At 41.2% G+C, this 17,028-nt stretch overlaps 1 protein-coding gene across 1 annotated transcript in view; it reads left to right on the top strand.

Annotated features, from left to right (window-relative positions):
* Nucleotides 1-7,814: 7,814 nt before the first annotated feature.
* The window catches only part of LOC129868043 (endothelial cell-selective adhesion molecule-like), a 69,648-nt gene continuing 60,434 nt past the window's right edge, over nucleotides 7,815-17,028 (top strand). Inside the window, exon 1 of the mRNA XM_055941621.1 lies at nucleotides 7,815-8,268. Coding sequence (XP_055797596.1) covers nucleotides 8,202-8,268 — 67 coding nt within the window. The 5' untranslated portion in view covers nucleotides 7,815-8,201. The remainder of the gene's footprint in view (nucleotides 8,269-17,028) is intronic.

Here is a 17,028-nt window from a genome sequence, read left to right as displayed (position 1 = left end):
ATTCCATTTGGCAAAAGGCTCGGCACACGCATACTCAGGCTGACTGGCTCTCGTTCAGGCAAATGAGCAATAAGTGCACTCAGGCTATCCGGAAGGCCAAAGTTAGTTACTTTAAGGAGCAGTTCTCTCTATGTCAGTCTAACCCCAAGAAGTTCTGGAAAACGGTTAAAGACCTGGAGAATAAACCTTCCTCCTCCCAGCAGCCCATGTCCCTTAACCTCTTTCAGCTAGGGGGCACTATGTTTATGTTTGGAAAAATAACGTTCCCAAGGTAAACTGACTATTTCTCATGCCCAAATGCAAGACTATGCATATAATTGACGGATTAGGATAGATAGAAAACACTCAAAAGTTTCCAAAACTGTCAAAATATTGTCTGTGAGTATAACATAACTGATTTTGCAGGCGAAAACCTGAGGAAATCCAACCCGGAAGTGACTTCTATTTTGAAAAATCCCTGTTCCATTGCCTGCCTATCCTCCATTTAAAGGGATATCAACCCTGGATTTTGTGTTAAAACTGTGAAGGACCTCGGCGTTACTCTGGACCCTGATCTCTCTTTTGACGAACATATCAAGACTGTTTCAAGCACAGCTTTTTTCCATCTACGTAACATTGCAAAAATCTGAAACTTTCTGTCCAAAAATGATACAGAAAAATGTATCCATGCTTTTGTTACTTCTAGGTTAGACTACTGCAATGCTCTACTTTCCGGCTACCCGGATAAAGCACTAAATAAACTTCAGTTAGTGCTAAACATGGCTGCTAGAATCTTGACTGGAAGCACACACATCACTGGGACACTCCTCTTTTCAGTTCGTTGCTGCTAGCGACTGAACGAGTTGCAACAGTCAACTGGAGAGTTGTATCTCCATCTCTTCAATCAAAGACTCAATCATGGACACTCTTACTGACATTTGTTGTTGCTTCGCATGATGTATTGTTGTCTCTACCTTCTTGCCCTTTGTGCTGTTGTCTGTGCCCAATAATGTTTGTACCATGTTTTATGCTGCTGATGTTGTGCTGCTGCCATGTTGTGTTGCTACCATGCTGTGTTGTCATGTGTTGCTGCCATGCTATGTTGTCTTAGATTTCCCTTCATGTAGTGTTTTTGTGTCTCTCTTGTCGTGATGTGTGTTTTGTCCTATATATATATATATATATATATATTTTTTTTTTTTATCCCAGCCCCTGTCCCCGCAGAAGGCCTTTTTCATTTTGGTAGGCCGTCATTGTAAATAGAATTTGTTCTTAACTGACTTGCCTAGTTAAATAAAGGGGAAAATAAATAAATAGATTATAATACAATGTCCTCTTTTGAACAGCTTTTTCCAATCAACCCTGATTTGAAGAGGGAATGATTACATAATTCATTGGACAACACCTAGTAAGCAAAACTATACACATTTAAAAGTGAAATACTGTAGATATGTTATCAAAAATGCATCTCAAGTCTAGAAGCATCAGAACCCCTAGAAAGGTAGTTCTAACCTTGAATATGACTGGGCAAAGTGTTAAGAATAGGAGAGCCATCTATTTTAAAGTACACTAGTACACAGCAAACATGGACCACAACAGTCTAAAACATAGTTGAGGGCAATAGAACAAAATATCCACTAGATGACAGCAATGGGACCTCTAACGACCCTACAGGAAATGTGAGAAATCCATATCTTCATTTAAACCAGGGTACTTAGTGGCCTGTAGTTTGTAAATCCCCAAACTTTCCCTTTGGTTTAGCTGTTTAAGATGGTCCCTTTTTCTAATTGAGGCTGGCACATGATCAATAACCATAGCTTGTAGGGAGGCAGGGTTGCCATTGGGGCGGCAGGTAGCCTAGTGGGTAGAGCGTTGGACTAGTAACCAAAAGGTAGCAAGAGTGAATCACCGAACTGACTGATAAAAATCTGTAGTTCTGCCCCTGAAGAAGGCGGTTAACCCACTGTTCCTAGGCCGTCATTAAAAATAAGAATTTGTTCTTAAATGACTTTCCTAGTTAAATAAAGGTTAAAAAAAATGGTGCAATTACTTATAGTGCCTTGCCATGGGGTAGTCTTCATTGTGTTCTGCTAAGCGGTCTTCAAGGTGTCTCTTTGTCCATCCAATGTAGAACACCTTGTTCTGTGGACATTCCAATCTGTAGATAACATGGGTGGCTTTGCAGTTAATTAAATCTTTGACTTGATACTTCATTTTAGAATCTGTCAACAAAATACTTTTTCTGTGCAATATTTCTGCAATGGTTGCACTGATTGCATTTAAAAGAGCCCCTGGGTTTGTGGTCTAGCCAAGTTTTTTGAGAGTCACCAGGAAGGTAACGTTAGCTGTGAACTAATTTGTCATTTAGGTTAGGACATCTCTTAAAGCTTATGACTGGTGGCTCTGGGAAGACTTTGCATAGTAGTGTATCACTTTGGATGATTCCCCAATTGTTTTTAATTATTATTTTATTGTTCTCTCTGATGCGTCACGAGGCACTCCCCTTCGCAACAAGTTCTCTCTGTCAAGTTGTCCGGCCCTTCTACCTGCATCTTTCAGGACCTGAGTGCTGTTGGTCCGTTCAAGAAGCGATTCTCCAATTCAGCAAATTTGACAAAGTTGTCTGTTTCCTGATCGCTAATTCTGCGAACTCTTTGACCATATGGAATGTTCTCTTTTAGTCTTTTGGGATGGAAGCTACAGTATGTGCCCTCAGAATGGTATTCCCATCTGTAGGGTTCATAAAGATTGATGTGAACTGTCGTAGCTGAATCAGAATTAGTTAGGTAACATAGATAAATAATATGTTTTATTTACTTTATAACTGTCATTAGAATGTCTTCTTTTGGACTATACTATTGGCAGTTACATTTTCCTTTCTCCTCTAGGGAAAAGTCACTTGGGGCCCAGAGAGGGGAGAGGTCAGGCTTGTCTTTTACATGTCTGGTAATATGCAGAATATCAGAAAGGGAGAAGTCAGGTTTGAATATTGTCTGCATATGTGAATGTATCTGCTAAACCATGTGAAGCGATGGCGTGATTAATGGGGAACCAGTTAGTTATCTCCACAATGTCTGTACTCCAGTCATTCCCTCCTTTTCCAATTGGGGGGAGGAGTATGGCAGTGTCTGGAACCATTGTATGTCCCCTCTGATGTTGCACTTATCTTTCATAGTATATGACCTAGAGGCTCACTCTCCTCCGTGAGCTTGTCCAGGAGGGGACGTATTTGAGATGGGGGTATCTAGAATTTACAATTAATATATGCCATTGGATGAGGTAATATTTTGGTACTAGGAAGTACCAAGAACGAAAAGTAGAACCTCGTCTAAGAGACCAAACTGAACGATAATTTATAGCTAATGCTATTTGGCTATGGGATGCTCCTCTCTCAAGTAAAAGGCCCTTTGTGAAGTTCCTAAGATCTGTGGTTTGTCATGTGAGTTGAGAGGGGTGTATCTTGGCTATAAAAGATACTAAGTATTCTTTTGTAAGCACTCTCAGGGAATTAATTTATAGACACTGAATTAATCTAAGGGCTATGGTGAAGCTCATATAATTAAAGATGGACTTTAAAATATAACCCTGACTTGTGTGTGGTTTGTAAACTCTCCTCATTTAGTAATACAGGAAATTACCATGACAGTACAAACAACCTTTGTCATTTTTACTGATGTCGAGGTCCAAAAATGAATGTTATGCTTGCTGTACTCCATAGTTAGTTTGATGTTGGGGTTAATGCTGTTAAGGTATTGGTGGAAGGAAATAAGTTAATCTTCTGAGCCAGACCAGAACAGCAAACACCATCAATATAGCGTCCCCACCATATAATCCAGTCAAATAACTGTTTTTTAGGATCCAAAATGAAGTCATTTTCCCATTTACCCAAGTACAAACCAGCGTAGGAAGGGCTGTAGCAAGTTCCCATGGCACACCATTTGGCTTGTTTAAAAATACAGTCCTGAAAGACAAAATGTTATTATTAAGAGTCCATTCAGTCAGTGAGACAATGAATTCTGTAGGAGGCATCTCAGTCTCAGGCCGGGTACTCAAGAAATGGTGCATAGCTGCCAAACCTTGTTCATGCTCAATGGTGGTGTATAGAGACTCCACATCCATGGTGACTAAAAAGGACGCTGTGCCACGTTCCTGACCTGTTTTCTGTTGTTTTGTATGTGTTTAGTTGGTCAGGGCGTGAGTTGGGGTGGGCATTCTATGTGTTGTGTTTCTATGTTGTGGTTAATGTGTTGCCTGATATGGTTCTCAATTAGAGGCAGGTGTTTGACGTTTCCTCTGATTGAGAACCATATTAAGGTAGACTGTTCTCACTGTTTGTTTGTGGGTGATTGTCTTCCGTGTCTGTATGTTGTTCGTACCACACGGGACTGTAGCGTTGGTTTGTAGTCTGTTCGTGCGTTCTTCGTGTATTTGTAAGTTCTCATGTTTTAGGTCAGTCTACGTCGTTTATTTGTTTTGTAGTTTGTTAAAGAGTTTTCGTGTTTCGTCGTTCTGTTAATAAATATTCATTATGTCTTCACAACCCGCTGCATTTTGGTCTGATCCCTACTCCTCCTCTTCAGACGAAGAGGAGGAGAGAAACCGTAACACGCTGTACCTATATTGTTAAATTCCTTAATTTTGTTCAACACATCTGTGGTGTCTTGAAGATAGAATGGGAGTGAAGGCAGAAAATACTTAATAAAGTAATCAATGTACTTGGAGATGGGTTCTGTCAGACTTTCATTACCACTAATGACTGGTCTGCCTGGGGGATTTTCAAGATTCTTGTGGACTTTTGGAAGAAGATAAAAAAGAAGCCACATGCAGACTGCCATTGAAAAGGCATTTGAACTCATTGTCTGAAATGTAGCCACTCTCCTTAGCTTCTGTGAGGAGATTGGAGATTGGTATAATTCATCATTGTCTAACTGACGGTAGGCTTCTGTCACATATTTGTCTTTACTCCACACTACTGTAGCGCCACCTTTGTCTGCTTTTTAACCACAATCCGTCCATTTTTGGACAATGATTCAACTGCAGCCCTCTCTGACTTAGAAAGGTTACATTGTGTTTGGTTAGAGTCAATTTTACCCTTAAACAGATTCTCCACATCAAAACTCACCTTCTTGGCAAATGTATTTAGTGTGGCATTCTGGACAATGGGACAAAAGGTGGACTTGGGCTTAAAATGTTTTTTTGAGGGCACAGAAACTGCCTGACCTGAGACACTGGCGTCTGTAGTTGGACAGATGTTTTGCTTGTACCAGGCCTTAAGATGTAGATTATTGTCGAAACTAAATAGGTCAATCTTTGTATTGAATTCATTAGTCGAGTATGTGGGGGAAAAGGACAGTCCTTTAGACAAGACCCTTACACAATCATTAGAAAGGGGTTCTCCAGAAATACTGATCACAGCCTTGTTCTGGTCCTGCTCTGTGTGGTTGGATAGTCCTGATTTCAACCTACCCTCCGTTTTGGCCTCTTCTGTGTCGTCTCCCTCTCTTGTTGGGGAACCTGCGTGGCTCCTCTTCCTGGTTTAAAAAATCTTGGGAGGAGCCGGCCTCTGACTCTCTGGGGCGATCCTTATCGTCGCTGCTCATAAAGTTGAAAGAAACAAATCTAGGCTTCATCCTCTGCGGATGTGATTCTGAATTCTTGCAAGTTGGTTTTCTCCAGGCAAAGACCTTACCATCTCTGAAGTCTTCTTGATCTCTTTTACATTTCTTTAGCTTGTCTTGCTTCAATGTCAGAGTGCACGTGTCTATTTTCTCTTTCATAATCTCATCACATTGTGCTTTGTTGGAATTATCACTGTTTTCTGACATTTTTCATTTTACTTCAATTTCTGTTTAGACTACTTATCTGTCGTTTTTAGCTTCCTCTATTAGAAGTAGCGTTAGGGCAAAAGAACACTTGCTGAGAAAAGGCTCTCATTTATCTCTAAATTCAGTTTCACCTTGTGCTCCATTAGCTGGAAACTTCATAATACGGAGTCCTTTCTAGGGGTTCTGATGCTTCTAGCATTGAGATGCATTTTTGATAACATATCTACAGTATTTCGCTTTTTAATGTGTATATTATTGCTTACTAGGCATTGTCCAATGAATTCTGTAACCACTCCCTCTTCAAATCAGTGTCGATTGGAAAAAGCTGTTCAAAAGAAGACATTGTATTGTTATCTTTGTACTCCCTGACGTAGGCCATGCAGCCGAAGCTCGTCTGAGTTTTTAAACTTTGTTTCCATTGAACATGCCATACAAATAAAGGCATTTTAATGAATTATATGAAGAGTGCCTTGGTCCTCCTTTCTTATTGTGTGTAGATTGATGAGGGGAGAAAAATTATTAAATCAATTATAGAATAAGGCTGTAACATAACAAAATGTGGAAAAGGGGAAGGGGTTTGAATACTTTCCAAATGCACTGTATAGAGTTCCTCTGTCCAGTGTCTGTGTTCTTTTGCCCATCTTAATATTTTATTTTTATTGGCCAGTCTGAGATATGGTTTTTCATTGCAACTCTGCCTAGAAGGCCAGCATCCCGGAGTCGCCTCTTCACTATTGACGTTGAGACTGGTGTTTTGCGTGTAGTATTTAATGAAGCTGCCAGTTGAGTACTTGTGAGGCGTCTGTTTCTCAAACGAGACACTCTAATGTACTTGTCCTCTTGCTCAGTTGTGCACTGGGGCCTCCCACTCCTCTTTCTATTCTGGTTAGAGACAGTTTGCGCTGTTCTGTGAAGGGAGTAGTACAGAGCGTTGTACGAGATCTTCAGTTTCTTGGCAATTTCTTTCAAGGAATAGCCTTCATTTCTCAGAACAAGAAAAGACTGATGAGTTTCAGAAGAAAGGTCTTTGTTTCTGGCCATTTTGAGGCTGTAATCAAACCCACAAATGCTGATGCTCCAGATACTCAACAAGTCTAAAGAAGGTCAGTTTTATTGCTTCTTTAATCAGAACAACAGTTTTCAGCTGTGCTAACATAATTGCAAAATGGTTTTCTAATGAGCCTTTTAAATTATACACTTGGATTAGCTAACACAACATGCCATTGGAACACAGGAGTGATGGTTGCTGATAATGGCCCTTTGTACGCCTATTTAGATATTCCATGAAAAATCCTTCTGATCAATTTGTTGTTATTTTAATGGATTAAAAAAAAGAAGCTTTTCTTTCAAAAACAAGGACATTTATAAGTAACCCCAAACTTTTGAACAGTAGGATATATATTATAGATAGATAGATAATATATACTGTATAATACACTGTATATGCTGTATATATTTCCTTTTTATGTTTATTTTTTGCTGCCTCTTGTGCCCCCCACAGGCCTGGGCACAGGGGCTTTAACCTCGGTAAGCCACTGCATTAAGCCGGCCCTGGCTGCATTGTCTTTCATGTATTTCCTAGTTAATGTACAGAACATGGGAGTTTATCTCTTACATAATATGTAGGCCTAGGCTGTGCAATATGCAATCATGTGTACCAATGTACCACAGTTCTATTTGGGATTATAAACTGGGTCGTTTCAGCCCTGAATGCAGATTGGCTGAAAGCCATGGGTTCTCAGATCATATACCATGGGTATGACAAAAAATAACTTTTTACTGTTTTAATTAAGTTGGTAACCATATTATAATAGCAATAAGGCACCTATGGAGTTTGTGGTATAGGCTATATATGACCAATATACCATAGCTAATGGCTTTATCCAGGCACTCAACATTGCGTCGAGAGCAAGAAATGGCCATATACCACATCTCCTCGGGCATTAATGCTTAAATAGAACTGTTGCACCGGTAGTGCGCTGCGAGGAATTCCGAGAGGGTGTTGCCAATGAGCACAGGTGTCGCTCATTGAGGTGGCAGGGCAGAGCTTTCTCATGATGACAACTGTTTTATCCAAATATTCAATGTCCCAAAGCGTAAAAGAGAAAGTTGACGAAGACATTTTTGTAGGCTTGGGCAATTGCCGAAGTAGTTCACTGGAATAATTCCTCGCGCCCGATGCTGAACGCCAAACGCGAGTCTGTATCACGTCAACTGCCGCTGAGGTCACATTGCCTACTGTAAACGCGCTACCCCTTGTCTTTTCTCTGGCGGAAGGAAGCATATTGAAAGACCACCACATTACCCAAAGTGAAATTGCGCACAGATAACGGGAAGACCGTATACATTACGACTGGAAACAGCGATTGTGGGGTGACCGAAGGCGCATACTGAACTATGGAGATGTATACTTCGCGGAAATTTGGCACCTTGCTGTCACTTGCATTTCTCTTGTATTTTCCAGGTAAGACAATGGTTATTTTGAGTTTGAATTAACGCATTTTCTTCTCTTACGTGGTAGTTGTTTTTCAATAGCTTATTGTGGATATTTTAAGGTGTTTGTAACCAACCAAAAATTGTCGAGCTAACACCGACAACATAGAAACAATGTTCTTGGTGCCTCTGAATGACAGGAAACTACAAGACCTAATAGCCAGTAATACTAAAATGAATCATTGAATTATGGAGAAGTGGAAGATTAATGTTACTCAATTTAACATTCTGATTTAAATCTGAAACACCGGTTTGTTTTCCATGGGATTTGAAACAAGTGTGTTATGCATAATTCTGAGCGCTGAGGCAGGGAAGAATAATGTATTTATGAGATGGATAGACACTGCCTGAACAGTGGGTTTACACTGTTTAGCAAAGTGTTTCGTCAGTCAAGCATTCTAACATCAACGGTATTGGTCATACTAGTGAGATTACCCTTACAATTTAACCACGTTTTAAATTAAACCTAAAAAATAAGATAAATGGTACTAGGGTTGCAAAATTCTAGTAACTTTACCCACATTCTCAGGTTTTCCCAGATATCCTTGTTGAAAGAACTGGAAGAAAGGGGGAATAACAGGAAATCCAGCAATCCTCCAATCAGGTTTTCTAGAAATCCTTGTAATTTTGGGAAAGTTGACTGGAAATTTGCAACTCTAATTATGGTACTAATTCTGTGGTTATTGATCATGTAAAAAAATGTTTTTAAAGTCTGCCATTTGTCTATGGTTTTCAGAATTGGACACAATTTTCTAAATATTGTACACTTTACCGATTTAAAATAGTTGGTTAGTTTATGTTTTTGTCAAATATTTAGGCTACTTTCAGTTTATATCCTTCCTTCAGTTTATATCCTTTTGTTTCCAAAACAATCACATGTGCTGATGCAGGCAATCTCACCCTTAGCTTATTTCACCTTAACAAGGTGAGGCATTGCCAATAGTATTTCAAATAGTAAGGAGTATTACAAGGACTCATTCCTTGACACATGGTTAATGCAATCTATCCTCACACTCTTGTCTTGAGTATGAAGTGCAGAAAAAAACTGCTAGGTAGCTAAATCAAATCAAATGTATTTTTATAGCCCTTCTTACATCAGCTGATATCTCAAAGTGCTGTACAGAAACCCAGCCTAAAACCCCAAACCGCAAGCAATGCAGGTGTAGAAGCACGGTGACTAGGAAAAACTCCATAGAAAGGCAAAAACCTAGGAAGAAACCTAGAGAGGAACCAGGCTATGAGGGGTGGCCAGTCCTCTTCTGGCTGTGCCGGGTGGAGATTGTAACAGAACATGGCCAAGATGTTCAAATGTTCATAAATGACCAGCATGGTCAAATAATAATAATCACAGTAGTTGTCGAGGGTGCAGCAAGTCAGCACCTCAGGAGTAAATGTCAGTTGGCTTTTCATAGCCCATCATTAAGACGCTCCTGCTGTCTCTAGAGAGTTGAAAACAGCAGGTCTGGGACAGGTAGCACATCCGGTGAACAGGTCAGGGTTTCATAGCCGCAGGCAGAACAGTTGAACCTGGAGCAGCAGCACGGCCAGGTGGACTGGGGACAGCAAGGTGTCATCATGCCAGGTAGTCCTGAGGCATGGTCCTAGGGCTCAGGTCCTCCGAGAGAGAGAAAGAGAGAATTAGAGAGAGCATACTTAAATTCACACAGGACACCGGATAAAACAGGAGAAGTACTCCAGATATAACAGACTGACCCTAGCCCCCTGATACATAAACTACTGCAGCATAAATACTGGAGGCTGAGACAGGAGGGGTCAGGAGACACGGTGGCCCCATCCGATGATACCCCGGACAGGGCCAAACAGGCAGGATATAACCCCACCCACTTTGCCAAAGCACAGCCCCCACACCACTAGAGGGATAACTTCAACCACCAACTTACCATCCTGAGACAAGGCCGAGTATAGCCCACAAAGATCTCCGCCACGGCACAACCGAAGGGGGGGCACCAACTCAGACAGGAAGGTCACGTCAGTGACTCAACCCACTCAAGTGACGCACCCCTCCTAGTGACGGCATGGAAGAGCACCAGTAAGCCAGTGACTCAGCCCCTGTAATAGGGTTAGAGGCAGAGAATCCCAGTGGAGAGAGGGGAACCGGCCAGGCAGAGACAGCAAGGGTGGTTCGTTTCTCCAGAGCCTTTCCGTTCACCTTCAACCTCCTGGGCCAGACTACACTCAATCATATGACCTACTGAAGAGATGAGTCTTCAGTAAAGACTTAAAGGTTGAGACCGAGTCTGCGTCTCTCACGTGGGTAGGCAGACCATTCCATAAAAATGGAGCTCTATAGGAGAAAGCCCTGCCTCCAGCTGTTTGCTTAGAAATTCTAGGGACAAATAGGAGGCCTGCGTCTTGTGACCGTAGCGTACGTTTGTACGGCAGGACCAAATCGGAAAGATATGTAGGAGCAAGCCCATGTAATGCTTTGTAGGTTAGCAGTAAAACCTTAATCAGCCCTTGCCTTAAAAGGAAGCCAGTGTAGGGAGGCTAGCACTGGAGTAATATGATCACATTTTTTGGTTCTAGTCAGGATTCTAGCAGCCGTATTTAGCACTAACTGAAGTTTATTTTGTGCTTTATTCGGGTAGCCGGAAAGTAGAGCATTGCAGTAGTCTAACCTAGAAGTAACAAAAGCATGGATTGATTTTTCTGCATCATTTTTGGACAAAGTTTCAGATGTTTGCAATGTTACGTAGATGGAAAAAAGCTGTCCTTGAAACAGTATTGATATGTTCGTCAAAAGAGAGATCAGGGTCCAGAGTAACGCCGAGGTCCTTCACAGTTTTATTTGAGATGACTTTACAACCATCAAGATTAATTGTCAGATTCAACAGAAGATCTCGTTGTTTCTTGGGACCTAGAACAAGCATCTCTGTTTTGTCAGAGTTTAAAAGTAGAAAGTTTTCAGCCATCCACTTCCTTATGTCTGAAACACAGGCTTCTAGCGAGGGCAATTTTGGGGCTTCACCATGTTTCATTGAAATGTACAGCTGTGTGTCATCCGTATAGCAGGGAAAGTTAACATTATGTTTTCGAATGACATCCCCAAGAGGTAAAATATATAGTGAAAACAATAGTGGTCCTAAAGCGGATCCTTGAGGAACACTGAAATGTACAGTTGATTTGTCAGAGGACAAACCATTCAGAGACAAACTGATATCTTTCCGACAGATAAGATCTAAACCAGGCCAGAACTTGTTTGTGTAGACCAATTTGGGTTTCCAATCTCTCCTAAAGAATGTGGTGATCGATGGTATCAAAAGCAGCACTAAGGTCTAGGAGCACGAGGACAGATGCAGAGCCTCGGTCTGACACCATTTACCACCTTCACAAGTGCAGTCTCAGTGCTATGATGGGGTCTAAAACCAGACTGAAGCATTTCGTATACATTGTTTGTCTTCAGGAAGGCAGTGAGTTGCTGCGCAACAGCTTTTTTTTAAATTTGAGAGGAATGGAAGATTCGATATAGGCCGTTCGTTTTTTATATTTTCTGGGTCAAGGTTTGGCTTTTTCAAGAGTGGCTTTATTACTGCCACTTAGTGAGTTCACATCCGGTGGATAGAGAGCCGTTTATTATGTTCAACGTAGGCGGGCCAAGCACAGGAAGCAGCGCTCACGGTAGTTTAGTTGGAATAGGGTCCAGTATGCAGCTTGAAGGTTTAGGGGCCATGATTATTTTCATCATTGTGTCAAGAGATATAGTACTAAACACTTGAGTGTCTCCCTTGATCTTAGGTCCTGGCAGAGTTGTGCAGACTCTTTGGAGGAATACTCAGATTTAAAGAGGAGTACGTAATTTGCTTTCTAATGATCATGATCTTTTCCTCAAAGAAGTTCATGAATTTATTATTGCTGAAGTGAAAGCCATCCTCACTTGGGGAATGCTGCTTTTTAGTTAGCTTTGCGACATTATCAAAAATAGATTTCGGATTGTTCTTATTTACCTCAATTAAGTTAGAAAAATAGGATGATCGAGCAGCAGTGAGGGCTCTTCGATACTGCATGGTACTGTCTTTCCAAGCTTGTCGGAAGACTTCCAGTTTGGTGTGGCGCCATTTCCGTTCCAATTTTCTGGAAGCTTGCTTCAGAGCTCGGTATTTTCTGTATACCAGGAAGCTAGTTTCTTATGACAAATGTTTTTAGTTTTTAGGGGTGCAACTGCATCTAGGGTATTGTGCAAGGTTATTAAATTGAGTTCCTCAGTTAGGTGGTTAACTGATTTTTGTACTCTGACATCCTTGGGTAGGCAGAGGGAGTCTGGAAGGGCATCAAGGAATCTTTGGGTTGTCTGAGAATTTATAGCACCTTTTTTGATGCTCCTTGGTTGGGGTCTGAGCAGATTATTTATTGCGATTGCAAACGTAATAAAATGGTGGTCCGATAGTCCAGGATTATGAGGAAAAACATTAAGATCCACAACATTTATTCCATGGGGCAAAACTAGGTCCAGAGTATGACAGTGAGTAGGTCAAGAGACATGTTGGACAAAACCCACAGTGTCGATGATGGCTCCGAAAGCCTTATGAAGTGGGTCTGTGTACTTTTCCATATGAATATTAAAATCACCAAAAATTAGAATATTAACTGCTATGACTACAAGGTCCGATAGGAATTCAGGGAACTCAGTGAGGAATGCTGTATATGGCCCAGGATGCCTGTAAACAGTAGCTATAAAAAGTGATTGAGTAGGCTGCATAGATTTCATGACTCGAAGCTCAAAAGATGAAAACGTCTGGGGGGTTTTTGTAAATTGAAATTTGCTATCGTAAATGTTAGCAACACCTCCGCCTTTGCGGGATGCACGGGGGATATGGTCACTAGTGTAACCAGGAGGTGAGGCCTCATTTAACTTCTTCTGGCTGCAAGCCCGACGTCGGTACACTTATGACAACAGCCAGCTCAAGTGCAGGGCGCGAAATTCAAAATATATATATTTTTTAAATATTTAACTTTCACACATATTAACAAGTCCAATACAGCATATGAAAGGTACACATCTTGTGAATGCACCCAACATCTCCGATTTTTAAAATGTTTTACAGGGAAGACACAATATGTAAATCTATTAGCTAACCACGTTAGCAAAAGACACCACTTTTTTTACTCCAACAGTTTTTTACTCCATCAGTAGCTATCACAAATTCGGCCAAATAAAGATATAAATAGCCACTAACCAAGAAACAACTTCATCAGATGACAGTCTGATAACATATTTATTGTATAGCATATGTTTTGTTAGAAAAATGTGCATATTTCAGGTATAAATCATAGTTTACATTGCAGCTACAGTCAGAAATTGCACCGAAAGCAGCCATAATAATTACAGGCTCCAACGTCAAATACCTAATTACTCATCATAAAACATTTCTGAAAAATACATAGTGTACAGCAAATGAAAGACAGGCATCTTGTGATTCCAGCCAATATTTCCGATTTATTAAGTGTTTTACAGCGGGAAAAAAATGTAGCGTTATATTAGCTTAGCACAATAGCCAGAAACACTTGGGCGCCGGCGACTACGACAGATATATGAAATAACATCATAAAATGGGTCTTACTTTTGCTGATCTTTCATCAGAATGTTGGACAAGGTGTCCTTTGTCCAGAACAGTCGTTGTTTGGATTCAGAACGGCAACTTTCCCTCTTCATTTAGCAAGAGCGCTAGCCGGGTGGCACGACACTCTCCATGTCAACAAACGGAAGAGAACGGAACACGGCAAAACTTCCGAAGAAATTTCAATCATCTGATGAAACTATATTGAAAAAACATACTTTACGATGATATGGTGACATGTATCAAATAAAATCAAAGCCGGAGATTGTAGTCGCCTATAACAGCAGCTAAACAAAAAGCAATCCCACTGTCCAGCTCGCGCTCTTCAGAGTACCGAAAATGGGGGACACGTCATTCCAAGATGATGTGTTCCATCTCAGACCAAGATAATCACCTCATTTCTTCTCTCCCAGCCTCTTGACACCCAGAGGAAGGTGTATGACGTGCATGTATACTAATAGGTCTTGTGCCCATTTATAGGCAGGAAGAAGAACAGAGCATCGATTTCAGACTTTCCACTTCCTGGTCAGGAAATGTGCTGCAGAATGAGTTCTGTTTCACTCAGAGATATAATTCAAACGGTTTTAGAAACTAGATAGTGTTTTCTATCCAATAGTAATAATAATATGCATATTGTACGAGCAAGAATTAAGTACGAGGCCGTTTGAAATGGGCACATTTTATCTGGCTACTCAATACTGCCCCTTGCAGCCCAAACAGGTTTTTAACACAGTAAATTCATCAGGCTTAAGCCATGTTTGTCAGGCCAATTAAGATTATGATCAGTGATTAGTTCATTGACAATAACTGCCTTTGAAGTGAGGGATCTAACATTAAATAGCTCTATTTTGAGATGTGAGGTATCACGATCTCTTTCAATAATGGCAGGAATGGAGGAGGTCTTTATTCTAGTGAGATTGCTAAGGCGAACACCGCCATGTTTAGTTTTGCCCAACCTAGTTCGAGGCACAGACACAGCCTCAATGGGAATAGCTGAGCTGACTACACTGACTTGTGCTAGTGGCAGATTCCACTAAGCTGGCAGGCTGGCTAACAGCTTGCTGCCTGGCCTGCACCCTGGCCTTTCATTGTGGCGCTAGAGGAGTTAGAGCCCTGTCTATGTTGGTATGTAAGATGAGAGCACCCCTCCAGCTAGGATGGAGTCCGTCACTCCTCAACAGGCCAGGCTTGGTCCTGTTTGTGGGGGAGTCCCAGAAAGAGGGCCAATTATCTACAATTTCTATCTTTTGGGAGGGGCAGAAAACAGTTTTCAACCAGCGATTGAGTTGTGAGACTGCTGTAGAGCTCATCACTCCCCCTAACTGGGAGGGGGCCAGAGACAATTACTCGATGCCGACACATCTTTCTAGCTGATTTATATGCTGAAGCTATGTTGTGCTTGGTGACCTCTGACTGTTTCATCCTAACATCGTTGGTGCTGATGTGGATAACAATATCTCTATACTCTCTACACTCGACAGTTTTAGCTTTAGCCAGCACCATCTTCAGATTAGCCTTAACGTCGGTTGCCCTGCCCCCTGGTAAACAGTGTATGATCGCTGGATGATTCGTTTTTTAAGTCTAATACTGCGGGTAATGGAGTCGCCAATGACAAAGGTTTTCAATTTGTCAGAGGTAATGGTGGGAAGCTTCGGCGTCTCAGACCCCGTAACGGGAGGAGTAGAGACCAGAGAAGGCTCGGCCTCATACTCCGACTCGCTGCTTAATGGGCAAAACCGGTTGACAGTTTGTCGGCTGAATGAGCAACACCAGTTGACCATTCCTACAGAATTTCCCTCCAGAACCCATGAGAAAGTTGTCCGGCTGCGGGGACCGTGCGAAGGGATTTGTACTAATGTTACTATCTGTACTTAATGGTGGCACAGATGCTGTTTCATCCTTTCCTACACTGAAATTACCCTTGCCTAACGATTGCGTCTGAAGCTGGGCTTGCAGCACAGCTATCCTCGCCGTAAGGCGATCGTTCTCCTGTATATTATGAGTACAGCGACTGCAATTAGAAGGCATCATGTTAATGTTACTACTTAGCTTCGGCTGTTGGAAGTCCTGACGAACCATGTCCAGATAAAGCGTCCGGATTGAAAAAGTTTAATGAAAAAAAAGTTGAGTGAGGTGAAAAATATAATCAGTAATTAAAAAGTAAAAACCGTAAAGTTGTCAGGTAGTAAAGTAAGGTTGGCAACAAAACGCACAGCAACACGTAAACAAGTCTGCAAGTTGTGACCGGAAATGACACGCTCTCCTGTTCTATGAAACATTACAATAAAGACCCACTCTATCCTGTCGGACTTATTGTAATACAACTTTCTCAACATGAGTTTTTGGCCTTTACTTCAGCTGTTTGACTCTACAGCAGGTGTGTCCCCTGAGGTCCAAAGCATGGGAGGAAATGGTTGTGAATAGCATCCTGCTAACAGGAAGATTGCTCATTGTCTGGGCAAGTTACAGATTGTTACACCAGGTTCTTGTATCCGTTACTGGGAGTTACAGGTTAGGTACTGATTGGTGTAGGACAGATAATGTTCGACCAACCTTGAAGGGTAATGTCATATTCATCATCTCCAGCACCACCCCAACATCAACATATGTGAAAATTGTGAGTATGTTTTGTAGTAAAGTTTTTCCAGTGACTACATTGTTGTGCATTGTGATTTTAACCAATTATGAGTAGGCATTGCCTACTAATTGGTTGATGTCATTGGAAACACTACTTTTATGTTTTATTGAAGAACATAGAAATGTGCTATTTTCACATGTTGGGGTGGTGCTGGAAAGATGAATATGAAGTTGAACATTTTAGAAATGTCCCTTTTTAACATGGCTATACATCTTCATTCTCGATTCGGCCAAACATGTATCTTCTAAAATGTCTGTGTCCAGTTGCAGGTGGTTCGTTTTGAATCTAGAAAGTGCTTCGTTACTAAAATAAATTCTCCATGAAGTAATCCAGCAATGTGTACGCCACCAGCTTGTATATTTCAAATCTTCTCTCGTTGACCGAGACAGGTGAGCGTCATCATGACATGCAGCACCACCTGTCTCAATCAATGAGAGATTCTCCATTTAAAATATGGCGGCGCAAACATTGTTGTACACATACATTTTAGAAGATGCATGTGTGGGTGACTTGGTTG

The sequence above is a fragment of the Salvelinus fontinalis genome, chromosome 13 (genome assembly GCF_029448725.1).
Source record: "Salvelinus fontinalis isolate EN_2023a chromosome 13, ASM2944872v1, whole genome shotgun sequence".
In the NCBI taxonomy this organism is placed as follows: Eukaryota; Metazoa; Chordata; class Actinopteri; order Salmoniformes; family Salmonidae; genus Salvelinus; species Salvelinus fontinalis.
Note: the sequence above shows the minus strand (reverse complement) of the source record. Positions and strands in the feature narration are given on the sequence as shown.